This window comes from Halyomorpha halys, unplaced genomic scaffold, assembly GCF_000696795.3.
Source record: "Halyomorpha halys isolate HHAL.00 unplaced genomic scaffold, Hhal_1.1 Scaffold730.1, whole genome shotgun sequence".
Taxonomy (NCBI): domain Eukaryota; kingdom Metazoa; phylum Arthropoda; class Insecta; order Hemiptera; family Pentatomidae; genus Halyomorpha; species Halyomorpha halys.
In genome coordinates, this window is record NW_027110275.1 from 24,419 (window position 1) to 47,126 (window position 22,708).

The 22,708-nt window shown below is 30.0% G+C and overlaps 1 protein-coding gene, 1 long non-coding RNA gene and 1 other non-coding gene across 4 annotated transcripts in view; 1 reads left to right on the plus strand and 2 right to left on the minus strand.

Moving 5' to 3' along the window:
* Nucleotides 1-3,381: 3,381 nt before the first annotated feature.
* The window catches only part of LOC112210032 (uncharacterized), a 106,626-nt gene continuing 87,299 nt past the window's right edge, over nt 3,382-22,708 (minus strand). The window contains exons 2-3 of the long non-coding RNA XR_002945033.2: nt 5,657-5,704; nt 3,382-3,472 (exon numbers count right to left, since the gene is read on the minus strand). This is a non-coding gene — a long non-coding RNA (uncharacterized lncRNA). The remainder of the gene's footprint in view (nt 3,473-5,656; nt 5,705-22,708) is intronic.
* On the plus strand, nt 7,500-8,344 carry LOC106685756 (uncharacterized). Its single transcript, XR_010843703.1, has 2 exons — nt 7,500-8,088; nt 8,221-8,344. It is a non-coding gene; the product is annotated as an uncharacterized protein (transcript).
* ThrRS (threonine--tRNA ligase) overlaps nt 15,863-22,708 on the minus strand; it is a 66,251-nt gene continuing 59,405 nt past the window's right edge. The window contains exons 1-2 of one of the 2 annotated variants that reach the window (XM_014428649.3): nt 18,462-18,786; nt 15,863-18,235 (exon numbers count right to left, since the gene is read on the minus strand). In XM_014428649.3, the coding sequence (XP_014284135.1) occupies nt 16,123-18,222 (2,100 nt within the window). In that variant the 5' untranslated portion in view covers nt 18,223-18,235; nt 18,462-18,786 and the 3' untranslated portion in view covers nt 15,863-16,122. Of the gene's footprint in view, nt 18,236-18,461; nt 18,787-22,708 lie in introns of those variants that run through there. The other variant, XM_014428647.3, reaches the window with a different exon arrangement.

Genomic DNA, 22,708 nt, shown 5'->3' on the forward strand with positions numbered 1-22,708 from the left:
CAATTTATGTCAGATTTATTCTGTTAATAAAAACCTAACTTTGGGTAAAACTTCCGTTTTCCGTTCACAACATTGGTCAATTGCCTTTCGATCTCCAACTATAATTCCATCATCAACATAGATGGCAACCATAAGCCTACGCCCATTTCCACACTCCTTGACAAAAAGACGAGGGTCAGCATTGCTAGCCCTAAAACCACGCGATTCTATGAACAGTACAAAGCGGTGATTCCAGCATCTTGGCGACTGTTTCAACCCATATAAGCTGCGCTTTAGTCGGCGGACTCGTCCACTTCCATGATCAAAGCCAGAAGGTTGATGCATGTAGACTTCCTCAGTCAAAATCCCGTACAAAAATGCTGTCTGTATGACAAATTGTCCAAGTTCATACTTATCAACAGCTGCAACATTCAAAAGAGTTCTCACTGTTTCAAAACGAGCGACAGGACTGAATGTCTGCTCAAAATCAACTCCTTGCTTCTGTGCATGACCCTTAGTGCTTTATCCTACCCTTTATTACCCTTATCGTACCTTGTATCGTTCAACTTCACCATTAGGTTTTCTTTTCACATTCAACACCCATGGGTTGGCTATCACCTTCTTCCCTTCAGGCAATTCAACTAACTCCCACGTGTCATTTTCATCAAGTGAACTCAATTCCTCTTTCATGGCTTGTTTCCACAAGTCACATTCTGATGATTGGAGAGCTTCACTGACAATCATGTCCTGTTCTGTGATTAATATTAATATTTATTTATATCATTAATATTTAATTAAACTATTGATTAATTTAGCTTATTATAATTCATGATTATATGCTTCTTTAAAGATTTGTGTTTTTGGCTTAGTTCAAAGCAATTTGGACGTGTGAGGCGCGATGAACCTGGTGGCAACGGACTACTTGAACTGTAGATTATTCAGGATGGTCGGAAAATCAGCCCTCATTCAAAAATATATATGGGTAAAGTAAAGGGGTACTAATGGAAATTTCACGAATATGAGGTTGTCAGCCAATCTACCTCTACCTGAGTCAAATTTACAATTCAATATTTTGTAAAATTGTGAAGGGTTGTTTGTTAGGACTTATGAGCGTAAGACTCAACGCCCATTGCATTGTGAAAAGTGGATTTGATTCAAGCACAGTTAGATAGCTAAAAACCTGTGAATATCATTGGCTTTTAATTTTCTCATTTATCCTTTTGCTCCAATTTATAGATAGAATTGTTGGACCTGCTTACATTAATCAGGAAGGTCATAGCTTTGAAAAACCCTCTTTCAGAACAACTTGATTATTCGACCCCTCACCTGTGGTGTCCCTCAGGATTCATCGCTATCCCATACGCTTTTCGCTATTTACATCAATGTCCTTCCCATCCTTATCCAACATTTTCAATACCATTTGTATGCAGATGATTTCCAAATTTACCTTTCCTGCCCACCTTCTGACCTATTAGTTGCTACGGAGAAGATTCAAGAAGACTTGAATAGAATTAGTCAGTGATACAAGAAAACAAAAGTTGAATGCAGAGAAGACTAAGACAATCGTAATAGGATCCAATCACCTCCTGAAAACTATTCCTCATATTACAACCTTATTCCTAAACAACAATCCAATACAATTCCATCGATACGTTAAAAACCTTGGTGCCAATATAGACCATACTCTCTCCTGGTAAAACTACGTCTCCGATATTTCCCGTCGTACCTTTTCCACCCTGAAGCGTTTAAATTATCTTCGTCACCTACTTCCTTTTGAAACTCGCAGGCTCCTGACTACTTCCTTAATATTCCCCCACTTTGACTATTGTTGTGTGGTTTACGGGGTTGTCTCTGGGGATTTCGAAGCAAAATTAAAATGGTTCAATAATTACTTTTTACGATTCATCTTTGGGGTCCCCAGAGACGCCTCTGTCACCCGATTTTATGAAGAGTTGAAGTGGCTTTACCCCACCTTCCGTCGTAAATATTTCCTTGCTTCCATTCTCTATTAAGTTATTTAATCCCGCCGTCCATCGTACTTCTCAGATATCCTTCAATTTAACTCCTCAGTGCATTCCCGCTCAAGGCCTTCAGACTTATAAGTAACTGACCAGCGAACCGCAGCCTTTGGTAGATCTTTTCTCATCCGTTCCTCTTCCCTATGGAATTCTATTCCCTCCTTTATTCGGAGTTCGAATACCCTTCCAATCTTCAATTCCCGTATCTTCGACTAACTTCTGTCCACCCAATTCCGGAAGACTAATAATAGAAAGTTTCAAAAAAGCTTTATATATTTTCTTTATTTTATGTCTTAGAAATTCTTTTACAATTGTAAATATATACACTAGCAGAATTATCTCTTTTCATTTAATATTTTTTAGTTTAATTGTATTTGATTTTTTTTTCTTTTTACTTACTACCAGAAGTCATCTTATGTTTTATGATATGACAAGTGGTTTTATTTAATTTGTTTTATCATTATTTAATATATTATGTTAATTATTGTTGTTTATTTGTATCTTTTTAAATTAATTGTGTTATTTTATTTTATGACATCTTGTAATTTCATCTCTATTTTGTAATTTACTCTAAGGATCGAAAGCCTAATTTTGACGCCTGTAAATTATATATGTAATAAAAGAGATTTTTTCACAAAATTCTAATTGTCTTCAAAATTGTGGTTTGTCACAAGCAATTCAATTATTTCCTCTTGTAAGCATATAAACTAATTTTATAATTCTAAATTACATTAATTACACTTAACTAGATAGGTTTCTGAGCAAATTTAGTTCAACAAAGAGGGGACATTTGAAATTTCATCAGTGATCTTTTTGGTATGATCTTAATATTGTTTCAACTGCCGAGTTTCTCAAGTCACACCAACCAATTCTTCTGAGTTGATGTAATTGCTTTTTATTCATTAATTGTTTATATGTAATTCCCTTACGTTTGGAATATGTATAAACATAACATCTTTATTTTTAAATGGCTGTTTCTCTTTTAAAAGTTAAATTGTAAAGTAAGAATAATATGAAGTAATATCACAGGACGGACAATCTGAGATAAAGGGGAAGGGAATAATGCTTTATTGTTTTTGTTAAATAAATACCACTTAGTAAAATAACTTTACTTTACAAAACCAATCGGATACATTAATATTGGAGATACTTAGGTATATTCACATTGAAATTATTTTAAGTCTAACATTTTTTTTTTTCCCATTTCTTACTCTAGGCATTATTTTGCAGATTCTATTCCAGCAAGGAAGGTGATGAACTATGATATGCTTTCAACTAAAAAACAAAAGAAAGACATTTATGAGTTTAATGCATACTAACGGATATAAGTTACAAAAATATAATATTTTTTACCAATTGTCGAATAATGTCTGTCGGGGGAGAAACTTTTTGAAATCTTCTTATTTGACTTAAGTAATCATCTGATCTTTTACCATGACCTCCAAAACACGAATGTCCGAAAGATGAACAGCCTCCTGAAAGAAGGAAAAAGTTAATTAAATATTGTTTAAGCGTAACTTAAAATGCTATGATATAATATAATATAATATATTTTATAAAATGTCTTTTCTTCTAAAATTATACGTATGTGTGCCTCTCTTTAATTATTTGTTTTTAATTAGATCGAAATGAAAACGATAAGAAACATAGAGAAAATTTGTTTCATGTTACTTTTTTTTTTCTTCTAAATAATAGAAAGTATTATTAATGAATTAACAAATGTTTTCAATTTCGTAAGTTATGTTATGTGGTAGAATTAAATTTATCACCAAAAATAACATATCCTTGAGGAAAATGGTCCCCTTTCCTCCGATGATATGAGAGGGTTTTTGGACTAATGAGCGTTTAAACTTTAACAAATCAAGTTAAAGTTGTAAAAAACTTTACTAGCAGAATATATTTCAAACATTAACAAATCAAGTTAAACTTGTAAAAAAACTTTACTAGCGGAATATATTTACCCTTAGGTATGCTTTTGGACCTATGAGCGTTTAAAAATTAACAAATCAAATTAAACTTGCAAAAAACTTTACTAGTGGAATATATTTGAAGAGTAACAAATATTAAAAGAAAACGTTATTAGCATAATTACTAATTAATTACTTTTTCAATGACTACTTCTTTAAGTTTATTCCTTCCTATACATCATGATAAACTGCTCAATAAATATTGAAGTCATTTTACCTCTCAGTTAATTTTAAATTATTGATCATAGCAGTTAGAGAACCCTTTGGAACGCGAACACGGGATCAACGGCCGATTAATAGTCGATAAACTTAAATAATTGCTTGGTGCATCAGATGCAAGAGGAAAGGGGAGTTCGTCTAGACCAAAATAATAATAAGTAAATTTAATCATCTAAACTATTGAAAAATTACAAAAAAAAATTTAAATATAATATTTGCTGAAGGTAAATAAAACATTGATAATATATTAATATTATCGATGTGGTTATTGGTGTTTTATCTGTTCGAAATTATACTTTGTACAGATTATCACATATTACATATCACAGACCACCTCTATAAAAAGTGTTTCAGGAGGAAAGATGAAAAAAAAAGGAGAAGAAAAAAATCCAAATTTATCTACTGTAACTGAAGATTTCTAACCTTTTGTAGAATAGTAGGAAGTCTCTTCTTTTTTTTTTTTTTTAAGTAGCATAAATCATAAATTCATCCTTACTAAACACATGCCGCAAAAGAATGACCAACAATAATATTTTTAGCTTCATTGCCATTGTCATTATGGAGATATAATGATCAATATTCCATTAATTAGTCGTCACAGATACATACAGCCTTGCTATATTATAGTCTTTAATTAAAAAAAGGAAATTTTCATAGTAAGAATCGTATTATTTTTTTGGCTGCTTGATTCCCAGCCTTTGTAATTTACATTAATACCTGGTAATAAATATTTCGTGATTAATATGACTAGAATAAAATATGTTGAATCTTGCGAAGAAAATATGCATATGATTTGGGTAGAGGCGTCAGAGCGTATTCAGCGTAACAGTTGACTATGATTCGGGGATCACCGATTTTTATGAAACTTTTTTGGTGATACTAATTGTAAGTCAAAATATGATAGACAAGTGTCTAAGAATTTTTGCCATTGCGCCATAAAAGGCGAGGAAAAAAACATTGGAATATTTTCATTTTCAGCCTTGAATTAAATGTTATTACATTTATATCAATCGATTTGCTCCTTTGCTTTTAATAAACAAAAACATATAATTTTATTAAATGTATAAAAAATTATAAAAAGACGCTTGGAGTAAAGTAGGCCAAACAATTAGTTTTTAGAAAATGACAAGTCAAATTGTTATTGGCATCCTTTAAAATCTTTAAATAAGAATTTATCATAGAAATTACTCATTTTGGGATTTGATTTTGTGTATTTTTATTTTACCTATGTTATCGTAAACCAGGTTATAGTAAGACAGTTCAGTGATTGTAATGAAGTATTAAATCAATTTAAAATATTCCACTTGTAAAAATACTATTGCATGTAGTAAGAATATAGTAAATAAATAGTTGTCAAGTACTAAATTTAACAAACTAGATCTATCTCAATAGTAGCTACATATACTTAACGTTACAAAAAAAGTGTTAATAGTATTATTACTTATTATGAAAATAAATTTTAAAAACATTTACCTCTTCTCAAAGGTTTTTTACGAAACGACGATTCTCCATCTCTTTCACCTGAAAAAAAAGATTGGTTAGGTGCTGGATTGCAAAAGTAAGTGATTGAATCAAAGTTACAATAATTCAAACAGTTGTAATAAAGTTTATTGAAACAGTAAGTTTTTTATCTGTAGTGAAAACCCTCATATCTGACCTCCTGATCGAAAAGAATTCGAGAATTAGCCAGTTAAAACCATGGTTTTTATATCAACCATCACTACATTTTATTTATTTTTTTAAATTAATTCTCAATTGCTCTTTAATTTCATTAACTATTTAAAACAATAATTGAGGCGTTAGGTCTGGTAGATGAAATTGCTTGTGAATTGATGATTCTGGTTCCACTAGCTTTTTAAAGTTTGATTTCATAAATTGTTGAGAGAATATTTTTATTTATTTTTTTTTTGACGAGACAACGTCTTATAAATTAGATTGCAGGGAGTCATGTAGGCAAAAGTGTAGCGTAACGGAAATAGAATGGGCGTGGCTTAGTAGTATAGTAGTGGGGGTAATTAAGGTCATAGATACTTGAAGTCATGTAGGCAAAAGTGTAGCGTAACGGAAATAGAATGGGCGTGGCTTAGTAGTATAGTAGTGGGGGTAATTGAGGTTATAGATCTCCGATTATGAACAGAATAATGGAAATTAATTGTTAAATATAAATATCATTTGTAAAAGAAAATAAATATCTTGATTCAAATATTGTGTGTCTATTTTATTAATATTATTATTCCAATATTTAGCGTAAAGTTGTCACGTCAGGCGCGTTTTTTTACTTTAAACCCACACATTTTTTTAAAGAGAATAGTGCAGATATGTCACCGTGGCTTTTGGGTCTATTTTCTTCATAAAGTACACATTAATACAATTAATATTGTAGTTAGTGTTTGATAAAATTTTATTGACACGCTTTTTAACTCCAATGATATCACAAATATAGTCCCCATCATGAAACAAAGTATTAGTGCTTGTATTTTGTAGGAGGTATATTTGTATTTTTGGATTGATACTACCCGCTTTAATTCTCAAACAGAGCCCTGTTTGAAGGTGCAGCATTGTAATTAACAAACATTTTAACATAGTAAAAGTTTTCATTTTGTCAGTTACATATTTTACGAACAGTGATTGTAAACAAAACAGACTACTTAGTAACATGCAAATTTGTCTCTTAGTTTAGAAATATTTTAAAGCAGGGAAATAAACTATATTTATTTAACATAAATATACTAATTTACAAAACAATCTCCAACGAAAAATCACTAGTACTGTAATGCTATAAGTTAGTTAGGTCGGAACCTTCATCAAAATGGATCCGTTGGAGAAGGGGGGAGGGTTACATTCAACCCTTTCGACCGAACGGAAATAGACAGATATCATCTAACTAAAGTGGTAATAATAATCCGTGGTGTAGTCGTAAATTTTCCAGTGTGGGAACGCTTACCATCTTCGGAGAATTAACTAACATCAGGCGAACCAGAATGCCCCCACCCATTTATACAATGTGGTTTCTGATGTGCTCACAGATTTTTAGCCTAAAAATCAGTGTTTATTAATTCGACATCTATTTAAAATCATTGAAACCCATTTATTATTGAGTATAACTCGGGGAAAAAAAAAACCCGGGTCACCCATTAATAAATGGGATTTTTTGAAAAAGCAGAGTGGAAACCCCGTTCCCGCTCCACTACACCACTAATAATAATACTAGTAAAAGTAGGAATTGTTAATTTCATACTTAATCTATTATCAGTTTACCTTATCATTAGTTGTGATAAAATAACTTAGATGTACATTCAAACCATATGAGGTCTGAATCGAAATTTTAACAATACAATAACGATATGAACAAAAAGCGGCTGTTTGATCATGATTTATTTTTTCTTGTGGCATTAAAATAAAACAGCCTAATCAGAAAATACGCTATTAATTTCGCTTTTTAAGTCAACTATTATAAATAAGTTTAAAAAAATAACAACTGTTTATATTAGACAGTTCATGTGAGTATATACTATATTTATTTAGCGTGTTGGCCCTACTGTCAATTGATAGACTTTTAAAGTTTAAAGTTAAATATATTTAAAGAGTTGTGATAATGTCAATTGGAGTACCAATCAAGGTGCTACATGAAGCAGAAGGGCACATTATTACCTGTGAAACAAGTACAGGCGAAGTTTTCCGAGGGAAACTAGTTGAAGCAGAAGATAACATGAATTGTCAGATGCAAGGAGTTACAGTTACTCATCGTGATGGTAGGGTAGTTGCGGTTGAAAATGTTTTTTTAAGAGGCTCAAAAATAAAGTTTTTCATACTACCTGATATGCTGAAAAATGCACCTATGTTTAAGAGGCAAGGTGGGAGAGGAGCACCTGGAAGAGGGAAATCTGGAATTTTAAGAGCACAAGGTTGAGTTGTCTAATTACAATTATTTTATAAGTTGTCATTATACTAATAATTTTGTTTAAATTATTCACTTTGTTTCTTTAATGACAGTGGGTCTAACAAAAAAATGTATATATATGTATTCTTATTTTTAGTGAGAGGAAGAGGAGGTCCAGGAAGAGGTTCCATGCAAAGAGGAGGGTGGCAAGGATCCAGGCGTTAACTGGTTGTTGTTTGATTGTTTTTTCATTGTTAATCACAAAATATTTTGAAACCCAACAGTCTTCATTTTTGCTGTCTTATAGCTGCTCATTTTTGCTTTGTACTAGTTTTTAATACAAACAAAACATTTCTATTTTACTTAGGATTACAATTTTACAGTATATTATCCTCATGTACCAAGTCTTATTGAAAATAACATGAAATATCCATTATAGCAAACACAAGCCTGATGTAAACAGAAATAATATTGATCGATTCTTATTGTAATATCTGTTCAGTAGAAAAATAAAGGCTACGTAATCAATGCGTTATTTAATGGATATCTTTTTCTTTTGGTCAGTAAAGTTTGAATCAGATACCCAACTGAAGCTTTCAAAAAACATGCTCATTATAGATACATTTTTGAAAAAAATCCTGCACATTTATTGAATGATCAAACTTTTTATTTTCACAATTTATTTATTTTCATCCTTGCCCACAATGAATATTTTTTGCCCATTATCAACTCGTATCATGTACAAATTTAACTTAAATGAGATATCTTCAAAGATTTCCTAGGTAAATATCTGAGTGCTACTTGCACCTACCTGGTAATGATGTTTTGCATTTTTTATAAATTTTATATTCGTTAATAATTTATAAATATTTGAAATATATATAAGCCAGTTGTATATTATATATTTTCCATTGTAAACATATTAAAAAAAAATCTTTAATTAACATAAAATAATAGACTGGTATTAGTTTCAAACTGGCCAACTATACTTTTTCATAAAATATTTTTCTTGACTTTTTCAAAAGTTCTGAATGCACTACATCAACCAGAAAAGCCAAATTTACTAAAAGTGCCTCAATGTAGTATAAAAATGGGTTTGAACTCATGACCAAGTTCATTTACATCAACGATTGCGTGTACGTATTCAGTAAAATTTTTGATAAAGGAATGAGCTGCTTTTGAAACCAATCTCCTCATATCAGTGATAATAAAAAATATGATGAGTAGTCCAATTTAGATCACATTATTTTGTGATTAACAGTCATAAATCACATTGTTTGTAATTAACATACACAAAATAATGAAAATAGGTTAATTGAAAACTGAAATTATACGGTTTGATGATTTAATGAACACTAGGGGTGAAAAAACAAGCATATCTAGATTTGGCCTATTATTTTTATTAGAAAAAAAAAAGGGAATCAATTAAAATGTATAATAGTTGAGAAGGAGGGAAAGTAAATCACTCTGTGATGAAATAAATTGGTATTCTTAATAAATTTGTTTTATTTTTACTTACCCTTTCTTCTATTTCCATTTGCAACATTATTTGAATTTTTTTTTATAAAAGATAGAGTTTTTCTCTACTATTGTTCCATTAAAATTGGTATTGAGTGAGAAGAATCAAGAATAGCTCTTCATAACTTACAAAACCTAAGAACAGCTTTAGTGGAGAAATGAAAAGAGGCTGTACCAGATATAGCAAATTTTATCAGTCCTTATTATATGTGTCGCTATACTGAAAATTCTTCTATAGTTAAACATTATATGTTTTTTATGAATAGGAAATTTATGAGCATTGGTATTTTTAATTTCAAATAAATTATTTTCCTCAATTTGAACCACATATAAAGAAATGAGATTATAAAATTTGTTTGAAAAAAAATCCATAAGAAAGAAAAAAAAATTCCTAGTAAACTACTTTTTTTTTGAGAAAAAAATAGAGATTTCTCCTATCAGTTACAGCTCATTTCCGCCATGACAGATATCTCTCTGCCTACCATGTGCTGAGAAATCCAGATAGCTGTAACTATCACTGTCACTGCAAAGCTTGGGAAACAAATATTATTCACTAAAAAAACTAAAAGATTTTAATTAAATTTAATTATCAACATATTCTAAGACTATGTGATGTATTTTTTCATTTTAATGATGTGTATATATTGTAAGGTATAATGGGTCCAACTACGATGTGTCAGATTATTAGTAATTTTTTTTTTTACAATTAAGATACTGAATGTCCAGGGATTCCTGTATAATCACAAAAACAATATAAAAAAAAATGTATCAAGAAATTAAGAAGCATAAAATATTTATTAAATAAAATATAGTACAAGAGATATTTTCCTCAATAAAATTCCATTTTTCAATTCTAGAATAATAAAATCATCAACAAATGCTTGAATCTAAGAAGTTTCACTTCTAATGTTAGAGAGTCGTCTAGCATTTAAAAAAAAAGAAAGTTTTTTAAGACCCATGAACCTATAAGTGCTTTGAAATACGTATAAGGTGGATTTGATAAAAAGAATGCTGTTTGGATTTATGGTTCTTTTATATCTATTTTTGTCATACTAACTAAAGCCAAATTAAAATTTTATTGTATCTTCTGTTTTGAGCCTGAGATCTAGGCTATTATTTATCCAAAAATAAAAAGTTGTGAATGGGGAAAGGAGGGAAAAATGAAGTATGAGCCTCAGGATTGAAAAGAAAGCTAAAATATTCTGATAACTGAAACAAAATTAACAGAAATCAGTGAAGGAAAAATCATAAAAGTAATCAGTAAAAGTGATGAAAACAAGGAACAGTACAAAATTATAATGAAATAAATTTAAAATTCAGACTGTTAAAATCTTGTTATTTCAAAACCCAAGTTTCCAAAAGACAATCATAAGTTCAAAAGAACTGAACTTTTGTTAGGGGAGAAGTCCATACATACTTGTAAGGGAAGAATTTTTAACCAGTCTCAGGAAAGCATGTGTTAAACCTGAAACAGGAAGCAACCACAGATTCATATTAATGATAAAATCTCATATTTTATTAAACGAAAGTACAAAGAAAAAAGAGTATAATGAAATTACGCTTGCTTCTACTAGTCAGAGAAAAATCCTTTATGTTTGAAGGGCAAAAAGAATTATGAAATAATTTCAAGAGAACCATAGAAATAGTTGATGAAGAGACATGGTACAACGGTAGCAGGTTGTAACAAGAAAGGAGAAAAAGAAAATATAAGATTCTGAAGTGAAGAAAACTGACAAAAGTGAGCTGGAATAAGAATAAATTTCTCTGTTTAAAACCCTCATCATGTAATTACATGACATGCATGGGAGGAAAGCAAAAAGAAAAAAACATAACAATAGGAGTATGATAGATCTTTAGAGGAGACTAAGAGGTGAATCTGAATTCAACAAAAATTAAGGAAATTTCAAGTAGTAACTTAACAAATTATGTTAATATTTATTGAAAAAAACAAAACAATTAATCAAAATCCAATAAAATAAAAAAGATAGAAAATAAGTATTAACCATTTATTTACAAAAAAAGATATTGCTATGTTTTGATGTCTTAACAGTTACCTGGCACATGGAATCATATTTATAACCATTATATTGGATTGGAACCAGAGCCGCTATGAATTGAGGTGGGTCCTGGAGTAAGATGATACGGTTGACCCTCTCCCCTTTCACTCAGTATTATTTTTATTAATAAAATTAATAAATGGATTAAGGTTATTATGAAAACATTACATTACTACTTATAAACAACATACATATTTATAAATTAGTTTACAGTCAGAATGTGATAAAAATACGTGATAGTATTTATTATTGATTTTTTAGTCAGCTAAAGAGAGCACAATCAGAATTCTAAATAAAAATAAGTTATTGATTTTTTGAAAGTTAACTGACGGACATGTAACATTATCTGAACTGAAAATTGAAGCTCTAGCACATCCATATGATTTGTCTCAAACTAAATATGATTTTTCCACAGTGATTTGAGTCATTTTTAAAAATGAAAATATTTCAAAATGAAACAGATATTAAATTTTCATTTAATGAGTTCATTGATTCTAAATCAAAAAGTTTTTTCAAACAATATAAAAGCCCATGTTAGGTGTCAGAAGAAATGTAAGCTAACAAAAGTTATTTAGAGAAAATAATATTGAAAGTTTTTTTTTTTTTTCATTTACCTTGTACACTAGGAATGGACATCCACAATCCACTGAGTAAAAATTACTATTATAATTTAATAATTTATGTGTTTGTAACATAAATTATGGTAATCAATTTATGACATTTTATATAAAAATATGCCTATATAAGGTATAAATAAGGCATGCTATGCCAATTAGATATAAGTAAATTCATGGTAATCAAAGATTATTCCATTGATTGCTTTTGAGCAATCAATTAACAGTTTTTACTTGTTCAGATGTTCTTTGCCAGAATAATATTAAATTAAAAATACATCACATAAAAATATCAGAAGATATAAAGGATATACTGTAATGGATAAAGCCTTAAAATGTGGAACCATATTTTTATTTCAGCTCGGATAACAAAATGTTAGGTCACTTTTTTCTAAAAAAAAATCCCATTCTAGAGTCAATTCGATTAAGGTTATAGATAGCAAAAATATTTAAGTTCCATTCTTTACGTTTTTTGAGAAACTAAAGCTGGCAAATTGTAACGTGTAAATCAAATCCACAAAATCGCATGTTGGCAATTTTTTTTTTAAATTTATCATTTTGAAGAAATGTGAAAGAGTCTAATAACCATAATATTTGTAGCCAGTCATAAATTTATACTTTGAATGTATAAAACATTATTTATGAGACTCTTTTATTTAGGAAGTAATTTGTCAGTTACCTTTATTTTTAGTTTAGAGGAGATGGATTGATATTGTCTCTGGACATATTAAGTTTATGACATTTTTTTTTTTTTTTTTTTTTTTTAAATGTACTATAACCAGGATAAGTTTAAGGAAATATCCTTTATATTACATAGTGAACAATTACAAAGTGGGATTGATTTTGCTCATGCACTTTTTCACAATACAAGGAGCAAATGACTATTAGGTATGTTGAGTATTTGTTTAATACCTGAATGCAGAAAAATAATTACTTTTTTATTTGATTAGCAAATATTCTCTGTTTTACAATCAATTCTACATTATCTCGCTTGATGAATTTTGAATACCTATACCAAAATTAATTGAAATCTATCTGCCCACAAGACTTATGTAATTTATATATCCATAAGTATTTGTCGTGAAGCCACTTTAACATTTTATCCTTTACACATAAATTACAAGGTCAGAAAAACTATTTCCATGAAATTTAAATACAACTTTAATAAGCGAATTTAAAAATAAAAAGCTTTGTTACTTCTACAAAAACTAAAATTATAGCTGAAATGATGCACTTATACATTCCGTATTGAAAATATCAAAAGAGCTTATCTTTGGAAGATAAGTTATATAAGGAGAAAATGGTCAATGATACGGTAAAATTACAGACAAACAAATAAATATAAAACTTATTTTATGCTATAAAACTTATAAACTGCTGTTTTAACTTGAATTTCAGACCCCCAAAGGGGCTACCCATATGGAGTTTCTGCAGAGAATCTCTACAGAAACTCCATACAAGTCGCCCGATGAAGGTCTAAAATTCAGGCCAAAGTTTCAGCACATCTAAAGTGAGTTTGACTTATTTTTGTATCATTAAGGACGGCACCTCTTCATCAAACACCTTATCATGAAGATGGTAATGGATCATTTCCATAAATTATCATTTTTGTACTGCTGAATTTGGCCAAATGTTTTAGCAAAATTAGAGGTACTACTGTGAAAAACAAGCTGCAGCAGCAGGAATTTCAGCAATTTAAAATTCCTACTTACTCTACTATTATTACTGCTTTAATCAGATTCTGCTCACCTAAAAGGAATAAAGAAAACAACAAATGAATCCTTTTCAGTTTAAAAAAATAAATAAAAATAATATTGGTTCAACACCAACTAAAATAGAGAAATATTTTCAATTTTGAAGATTTTAGGATATATAAAAAAAAAAAAAAAAAAAAAAAAAAAATGTTGGAAGTGATAACCATAACAGAAACTTTAGAATACAGCAATACATATTAGGACATATTCAGGTAAAATCAATAACAAATATGCAGAATTATTAAATAAACTTAATTGAATACCTTAAATAATTAATCTAATTTACAAACTTCCCCATTAAGCTTCTAAGTCTTTTTCAGTGTTGGAAGATTATTTATGCGAGAAGGTGGTTGATAATTAAAAAAGTGTATATAAAAATGAGCTAAACTAGATTTTACCTATAGAATATTATTTTTATTTAACATTAAATTTTATCTTGGTTTTTTTTATAAGTATTTTAATATTTTCTTGCTGTCTTTCACCAAAATGGATATTTGACAGACTTGGTCAAATCATAATAGCTTTGGAAAATAAAATGTCGAAAGATACTTCCTAATTCTTTTTTTTTAGTTTGGTGCTAACACGCTTACATGTTTGAAAATTTTATAAGAGATAAAAACATGATTTTAGTGGTCTATTTTTAATCAATATAATAGTGGATATAAATATTTAATACCCCAATTTATAATGAATAGTGTATTAACAAGTAAATAACTGCTTGATTACGTCCTTCATAAAGCCATGTAATCTCTGAGCATGGATAATAAATGAAAAACTATGTTACAAGTGTATGAGAGGAAGAGAATTTACTAATAATCACAAAAATAATTAACATGAATACAGTTGTTTCATTTTAGTAGAGACAAATAACAAACAACAGTATTTTTTTATTATATATTTGACATATTAAGTAGGTTCTACTGTACAGGAATTGTTATAAAGGAATTACTTTATAACAACCTTAAAAGTTTCAGGACAGTCTGTAGGGGAGACCTTAGAAGGAAAAGTAACCTCAGTCTATGGTATTGTCTTTAAAACAAGTGCAAGACTAAATTGGAATATGGTCAATATAATTTTCATCTAGGCTGAGGAGTGATAAATTAACCATTTTTCATCTATGCACTGAAGCTCAACAACAATAAACATAGTTAAGAACAAGCATAACAGAGATTTATAATGAAACTATGTTATATACATTATATAAGCCTCATCGGGATTCATATTGAGCACTAATGAGTGACCACTAATAAAAATACTTATATATAATTCTATATAATACTTATATATATTCTATTTCACATCCTGTAACCAACTGATGAGGTTCAAGAAAAAAAGTTCATGTTGTTTTTTGTGCTACCTTCTATGTGTCTTAATAATCTTAATCGTGTTCTTTCAGCACGAAATTTCACTTTATAAGGGTATACTATTGGGTGTTTCATAAATGGGCTAGGAAACGTCTGAAAACAGTGATTGGTATGTTCTATCTAAAATTCAAATTATGTTTTACACCAATTGTTGAAAGAATGCTGACAATACAGGACTAGAGAGGGACAAAATAAGCATTATAAATTTTGTAAATAGATGATTAGAACCACAAAGTGAGAAGGAAATGTTGGCTTCAAGGAAGATAATAACCAAAATATATAATCATTTACATTCAGATAGTCAATCATTCCTAAAAAGCATTGTAACTTAAACAGGCCAAGATTAGAAAATCAACCATATCTTAATAATAAGTTAATATATTAGAGAAAGTGAAAAGTAATTTAATCAAATTTGATTTACTTTTTTGACTGATTTAAATTTCTGCCTAGTAAAGGATCTTATTTCTAAAAAATATGAGCAAATAAAAGAAATCAGTTATAAATATTTATTTAACTTTAATAGTAACAAAAATTTTCTTATTACAATAAATAAATTAGTATATCTCAAATGTAAATAATAAAACCTCGAATCCCATTTGAATTTAAAATTTAAGTAGAAAATGATGACAACCTTTATAAAAAAGACAAAATGCTTTATACTTATAAAGTCTTGAAAATGATTGAACATTTGATGCTTCATTAATCATTTTTTTTATTACATAAAATCACTGGGATAATCAAACATAATTGATCTAAAACACTTCATCATTATTCAATGCTCGACTTGTTTTAAGTTTCATTAGTTTCTCAACTAAAGTTGTTACTGTCATCTCTCCGTGGACAAAATTATCACGAGTACGAATATTAACAGTGTTACTATTTTTTTCTTTCTCACCCACTACTAATATGAAGTTATACTGAGCTAATTGGGCATTTCGTATTTTCTTATTCATTGTATCTCCAGGATCAGTATCACATTCACAATTAAAACCTGCATCATACAAAACTTTTTTAACTTGGTAAGCATAATCATCAAAGGGTGTTGCAACAGGAACAATCATTATTTGGTTAGGAGAAAGCCAAAATGGCCATTTTCCAGCATAGGATTCAGTAAGAATTGCAATCATTCTTTCAACTGATCCAAGAATGGCTCTATGAATCATAACTGGCCTAATTTTGTCTCCATTTTCTCCAATATAATTTAAATTAAATCGAATAGGCAATTGAAAATCAAGTTGTATTGTTGCTGTTTGATGTGATCTCCGAAGGGCATCTTGTATAGTAATATCAATTTTTGGGCCATAAAATGCTCCATCACCAGGATTTTCCTTCCAAGGTTGTCCAAAATTATCTAAACTGTTAGCCAATTGCCTTTCAGCTTCATCCCAAACTGATAATTCTCCAAGATATCCTTCTGGTCTAGTTGAAAGAACAAGTTGAAAAGTAAATCCAAATATGGAATACACATGCTGCAGGAATTGTAATGCCTGTGTTATTTCTTGCCCGATTTGATCAACAGTACAAAATATATGAGCATCATCTTGCTGAAATCTTCTTACTCTGGTGAGACCAGAAAGTGCTCCAGAAAGTTCATTGCGATGCAGTACTCCAAAATCTGCCATTCTTAAAGGTAAATCCCTCCATGATCTTATATGATGATCAAAAATAAGACAATGTCCTGGACAATTCATAGGTTTTAAAGCAAACTGCTCTTTCTCAATGTCAAAAGAGAACATATTTTCTGCATAATGTTGCCAATGACCAGATGTTTGCCATAATTTTACATTGTATATATTGGGAGAGACTACCTCTTGAAAGCCACGTTTCCTATACTCAGAACGTATAAAATCAATTAGTGTATTATAAATATGTGCACCTTTTGGTTGAAAAAAACATGATCCTGGGCTTAATTCATGGAAGAAGAATAACTCTTGCTCTCTACCAATTTTGCGATGATCACGTTTTGCAGCCTCCTCTTGGAATTTTTCCCATTCTTTCATTTGCTTATTATCAGGAAAAGATATTCCATAAACTCTTTGAAGAGATTCAGCATCAGCTTTGCCTTCCCAATATGTGGATGAACTTTTAGTTAGTTTTAGAGATTTAATTTTACCAGTGTTTCTGACATGTGGTCCACGACAAAGATCAATTAAAGAACCACAGCGGTAAACTGTAGTGGTTGGTGTATCTACTTTTTCCTTTAAAATCCTAACCTTAAACTGATTATATTTAAACATTTCTAGGAGATCTTCTTTAGAAAGCTCTAATCTTTCAAATGGTTGTTTTTCTTTAACAATTGACTTCATTATGTTTTCAATAACAGGATAATCAAGGTTACTAACCTGTTGTTCAGGTGTATGCATGTCATAATAAAAACCAGAATCTATTGGAGGTCCATAGCATAAACAACCATCATATACTCTTTCCATGGCTTCACCTAATATATGTGCAGAGGAATGCCAGAAGACAGCTTGAGCTTCATTATCGTCAAATTTAAGCAGCTGGAGCCGACAACTAAATTCTAAAGGTCTGTCTAAATCCCACAACACACCATTTACTTTAGCAATCACCGTATTATCTGCTAAACCTTGACTGATTTGTCTGGCGACATCATAAGGGGTAGTTTTCCATGAACTACCTTCAATAACTTTTCCATCTGGGAGAGTAATGCTAATATTTTCATTTGTTTTATTTTTAAGTTCTACTTCATACTTTTCCTTAAATTTGTTCCACAACTGAATTCTCTCTTCAATATATGATGGCCAAGGATTAAGCTCCGAAACTTTACTTTCAGATTTTTTGTCTTTTTTGGACATCTTGTTTGTCTGTACTTTAGCTTCTGATGCACTCATTTTTTGGATATATCTGGAAAATTCAAACGAAGGATATGAGTTGAGAGGTTTTATAAATAAGTCTTTGGAGCTACTTAAGGAACTAATATGCCTATACCATCTACTTAAGTAACAAAATTGTGTGATTAAATCCTTTGGCATGAGGCCAAAAATTAAAATATCATTTTCACTAGGTTCATAACCAGTAATGTAACTATGTTCTGATAAATAACTGTCTAGATCTTCTAAAAATTCATTACTTATCATGTTCTAGTAGATTGTGGAATAAGACACGTGATCCATATCAGTGACCAAAGGACATCAATTTTTAAAATGCTTTGAGCACCCGAACTGCACTGGTGATTGTCTCTACCTTTAAAATCAAAAGTTGATAAAGTTTAAAATCTGCAATCACTATAATAAAATCACAAGCTGTAATTTGTTTGGCAGAACACGTAGAGAACTATATAACCTTCCAGGGGTTACCGACAATGTTGCCAACAAATTAGTTATACTAATATCTGTATTTCATTTCTGTTATTCTTTAGAAAAATTAAGTTTAAAATCTAATGAACAGCATATATTCACTTCTAAGTGAAGAAATGAACTGAAGCCTCTGCTTTAGTAAACTGCACAGGAACACAGTGGGGATGGTCGATATCGGCTTGCTCCATTGCGTCACTCCGTAGAGATTCCCTCCCTTTCTTAATTTTTGATTTATTTTTATAATTATTTATTCCAATAGACTAGAATGAAGAGTATTTTTGAATCTATGAATATAAGTTATAAGGTCTTTGAAGATCTTTATTTATTTTAAATTTTAATATATTAGGATGTATTAAATAGGTTATTTATGCTTATGAAATCAGAAATGAATGTTCATTTGGGGTTAAAAGGACATTCTTTATATCCTAATAATTCTTTTATCAACTAGAAACATTAAAATTTGTTTTACATCTTGACCACCTTTTATTTTTGTAGACATTGAATAAACTTAATTATGAAAGGAAAGGAAAATGTACTTTCTACACTCTTGTTGGCTCTGGAATAAAAAAAAATACTTTTCTATAAGGTATTTTACTAAACCATAAATTTTAGTAGTTTTCAGTAGTTAACAACTGAGATTTCCTATAAAAAATCATTAAATTAAGTTGCTTGGAATTTATATTTTTGTAATGATAACACTTTCACCCACTCATGTCTTGTAATGTTGGATTTAGCATTAATAATTGAACTATTTAAAGTCGTGTACAGTGTACAGCACTGTTACAAAGTGATGGAACAGTCATCAATTATTTGAAGGATTATCAATTTGATGTCGAAAACCCCACTTTAAAAATTATTTAACTATAATGAGAAAATCCTAACCAATTACGAGAATTAAAATTTATTCCTGTAAATCAGCATTGTAAATCCAACTGTAATCAAACCGACTTTTTTAATATTAAGATTTATTTTATTTTATTTTGTGGTTCTTAACATTTCAGGAACGTGAAAAAAAAAAATAGAATAAAAGGAAATTAAATGTGGCTGCCCAACAAATAACATGGTTATAAATCTAAATGATTCGGTGCCTTTGGAATCAACACTTGATAATATTTTATATGGAAAATTTAAATAAAATATGGCTTTCCCTTTTTTTTTTTTTGTTTAGAACTGTTTCGAGCAAGAAGGAAGGATGACTAAGATGTAAAACATTAAAAGATAAAAAATGTAAAACTGTAAAGCATTAAAATTTACAGTCTTACGAAATTAACTTTACAGTGCGCAAGGACCAACCAGTTACAGTAATGAAAAACGAAGTTATGAATGAACTACTTCTCTTCATACCACATACCCAACGCAGGTTTTTTATGAATCTACTGAGAGCTCATGATATCATTGACTACCCTCGAAAACAATCAAGAGGATGTGGATGAGGTTAATGAATGAAAGACTTGAAAACGAGTCATGTTTTCAAGTGATATTTTTCAGTATTGTAATTTATTTATTTTTTTTAAGTCTGTCCAACTTTTAGTTTCCCACCCTCATCAATAACAGTACCATTATGTAAAATATTCTGTTTTCAAGAACATGAGTATATATTTACGGTACTGTAGGAATGATTTACTTAGCTCCTTAGAAGCGAACATTGATCTATTGACGTTAAAAGTTTCATGTTGCTGAGTGTGGGACACAAGTGGTACTAGAAGGTGAGAAAGTGCTAGGAGGGAAAGAGGAGAAATATACTTTCCAATCGGTGGTTGCAAAGTTGAGGGGAAAAATAATCCTAGTTTTTTTTATTATTTTTCTTTCTATAAACGGTTTTTTATATGTTTACCGGAGAATAACAAAAATTATCCGTTAAAAGATATGTCCCAAATTTTTGTTGCTAGATCGATTCTTCTCGACGTATAAATGTATGTATGATCTCTTAGTTGCCCGAAGTCTACTTGTGAATAACAGTCAAAATCTGCTGGTTTGAATTGTTAATATCTAGGTAAAAAAAAAAAAAAAAAAAAGACTGCTGATAACTTTGCACCAGAAGTTGGGGGATACTGTGACCCAGTATAACTGTCCTCATCCTGGGCCTCAAGTCAGCCGATGTAGTTTATTATTTTTTATTTAAAATATCATTTAATACAATAATAATTTCAATCAATTAAAAAAAATTCCAAATCAATTCAAAAATAATATTTTCATAGTAATGTTTTAGATTCATATGATATAAAAATTGTTTAATATATGTTATACTAATGGGGTGTATAAAAAAATGACCGTTTTTCAACCAAATAATTGTCTTATTATTTCTTTCATATAAAACAAAATTAGATCCCACGCTGATATCATTCTTTGGGAAGATTGTCAAAGAACTCTTGGACCGCAATTTCAACTTCTGCAAAATTATCAAATGTTTTCCCTCGAAGGAAATGGACCATGGATCGAAACAAGTAGTAATCCGATGGTACGAGGTCTGGACTATATAGTGGTAAAGTCAGGAGTTCGAACCCACGAAGTTCTTCAAACTTTTCTTTGGTTCGATGGGAAGTGATTGCTGATTGCTGAGGAGTAAGTTCTTGAGGGACCAGTCTACTGCTATTTTACACCTTCCTCATGGAGAGTAGATGGCGACTAACAGAATCACTAGACACACCACACTCCCTGGCAAGTTCGCGAGTGCTTATGGACGGATTTGGCTCAACAGCTTCCTTCATATGCTCATCAATACCCATTAATGGTCGCCCTTCGGAGCCCTTCTTCCTTTCCAATGTTATTTCTTCCTTCACTGCTAAATTTTTCAAACCAACGCCGCGCAGTGCGCTGGTCAAGGATACCTCCCCCCCCCCCCCTTCATAGGACAATGTCATGTTTCTTCTTTGAAACAAATAACTAAACTGAGGCTTTTTTAGGAGAAGTTCAATGGGATTAAACAAGCTTAGAGAATGCACTAAAGGGATTACTAAGCATTGGTACGTATTAAACAGGATTAAAATATTTACAGTCCTTTGAAATCTTGAATTTGATAAAATGGTAATTTATTTTGATACACTCTATCATTTCATTCTACTTTTATTTAAAGAAAAATGTATAATAAGTTCTAAAAAGTAATATCAGTCTTTTTAAACAGATTTATTTTACCCTTATATGCCTTTAATGCAGAGTTGGGCAAATATTATTCGAATGACGAGAGACGAATACTTTTTTATTCGCGAATTTTCTACTAGAATAATCAATTATTCGAACAAAAACATATGAATTATCATCCGAATACTTTTTTATTCGTCATTATTTTACACGAATAATCAATTATTCGGGCAAAACAATTCGAATAACCATTTGAATACTTGTGTATTCGTCCATTTTATAGAAGAATAATCTCTTATTCAAAAAAATTAAATGACTAACCATCCGAATACTTTTTCATTCGTCATTATTTTACACGAATAATCAATTATTCGTACAAAAAAATATGATTAACCATCCGAATACTTTTTCATTCGTCATTATTTTACACGAATAATCATTTGTTGGGGCAAAAAAATTCGAATAACCATTTGAATACTTTTATATTCGTCCATTTTTTAGGAAAATAATCTCTTATTCCAATAAATTATATGATTTACAATCCGAATACATTTTATTCGTATAAAGACGAGATTTTTTGTCTTACAGCTATGCATAGATATATTTTATGATCACATATAGATTAATTTTAACTTTTCTGATTTCTAACATATATGGATCAAATTTTATGTTTTGGGATATGTAGAATATGAAAATACTACCGATTTAATTATCGCATATCGATTTATTTTAACTTTTTTGATTTTGTAGCGAGAGGGAGCAAGTGGTTGGACCACAACTCACCAGAGCGCTCCACCTCGAGCCTCACCGAAGCTCTCAAATTTACAAAGGACACCATTTTGTAAAAACACATTGTCATTTTTGTATATTAATAGTTTCTGTACATAATACTTAGCAATATCTGTGCAATGAATAATAAATGATAACAATGCAATGCACGAAC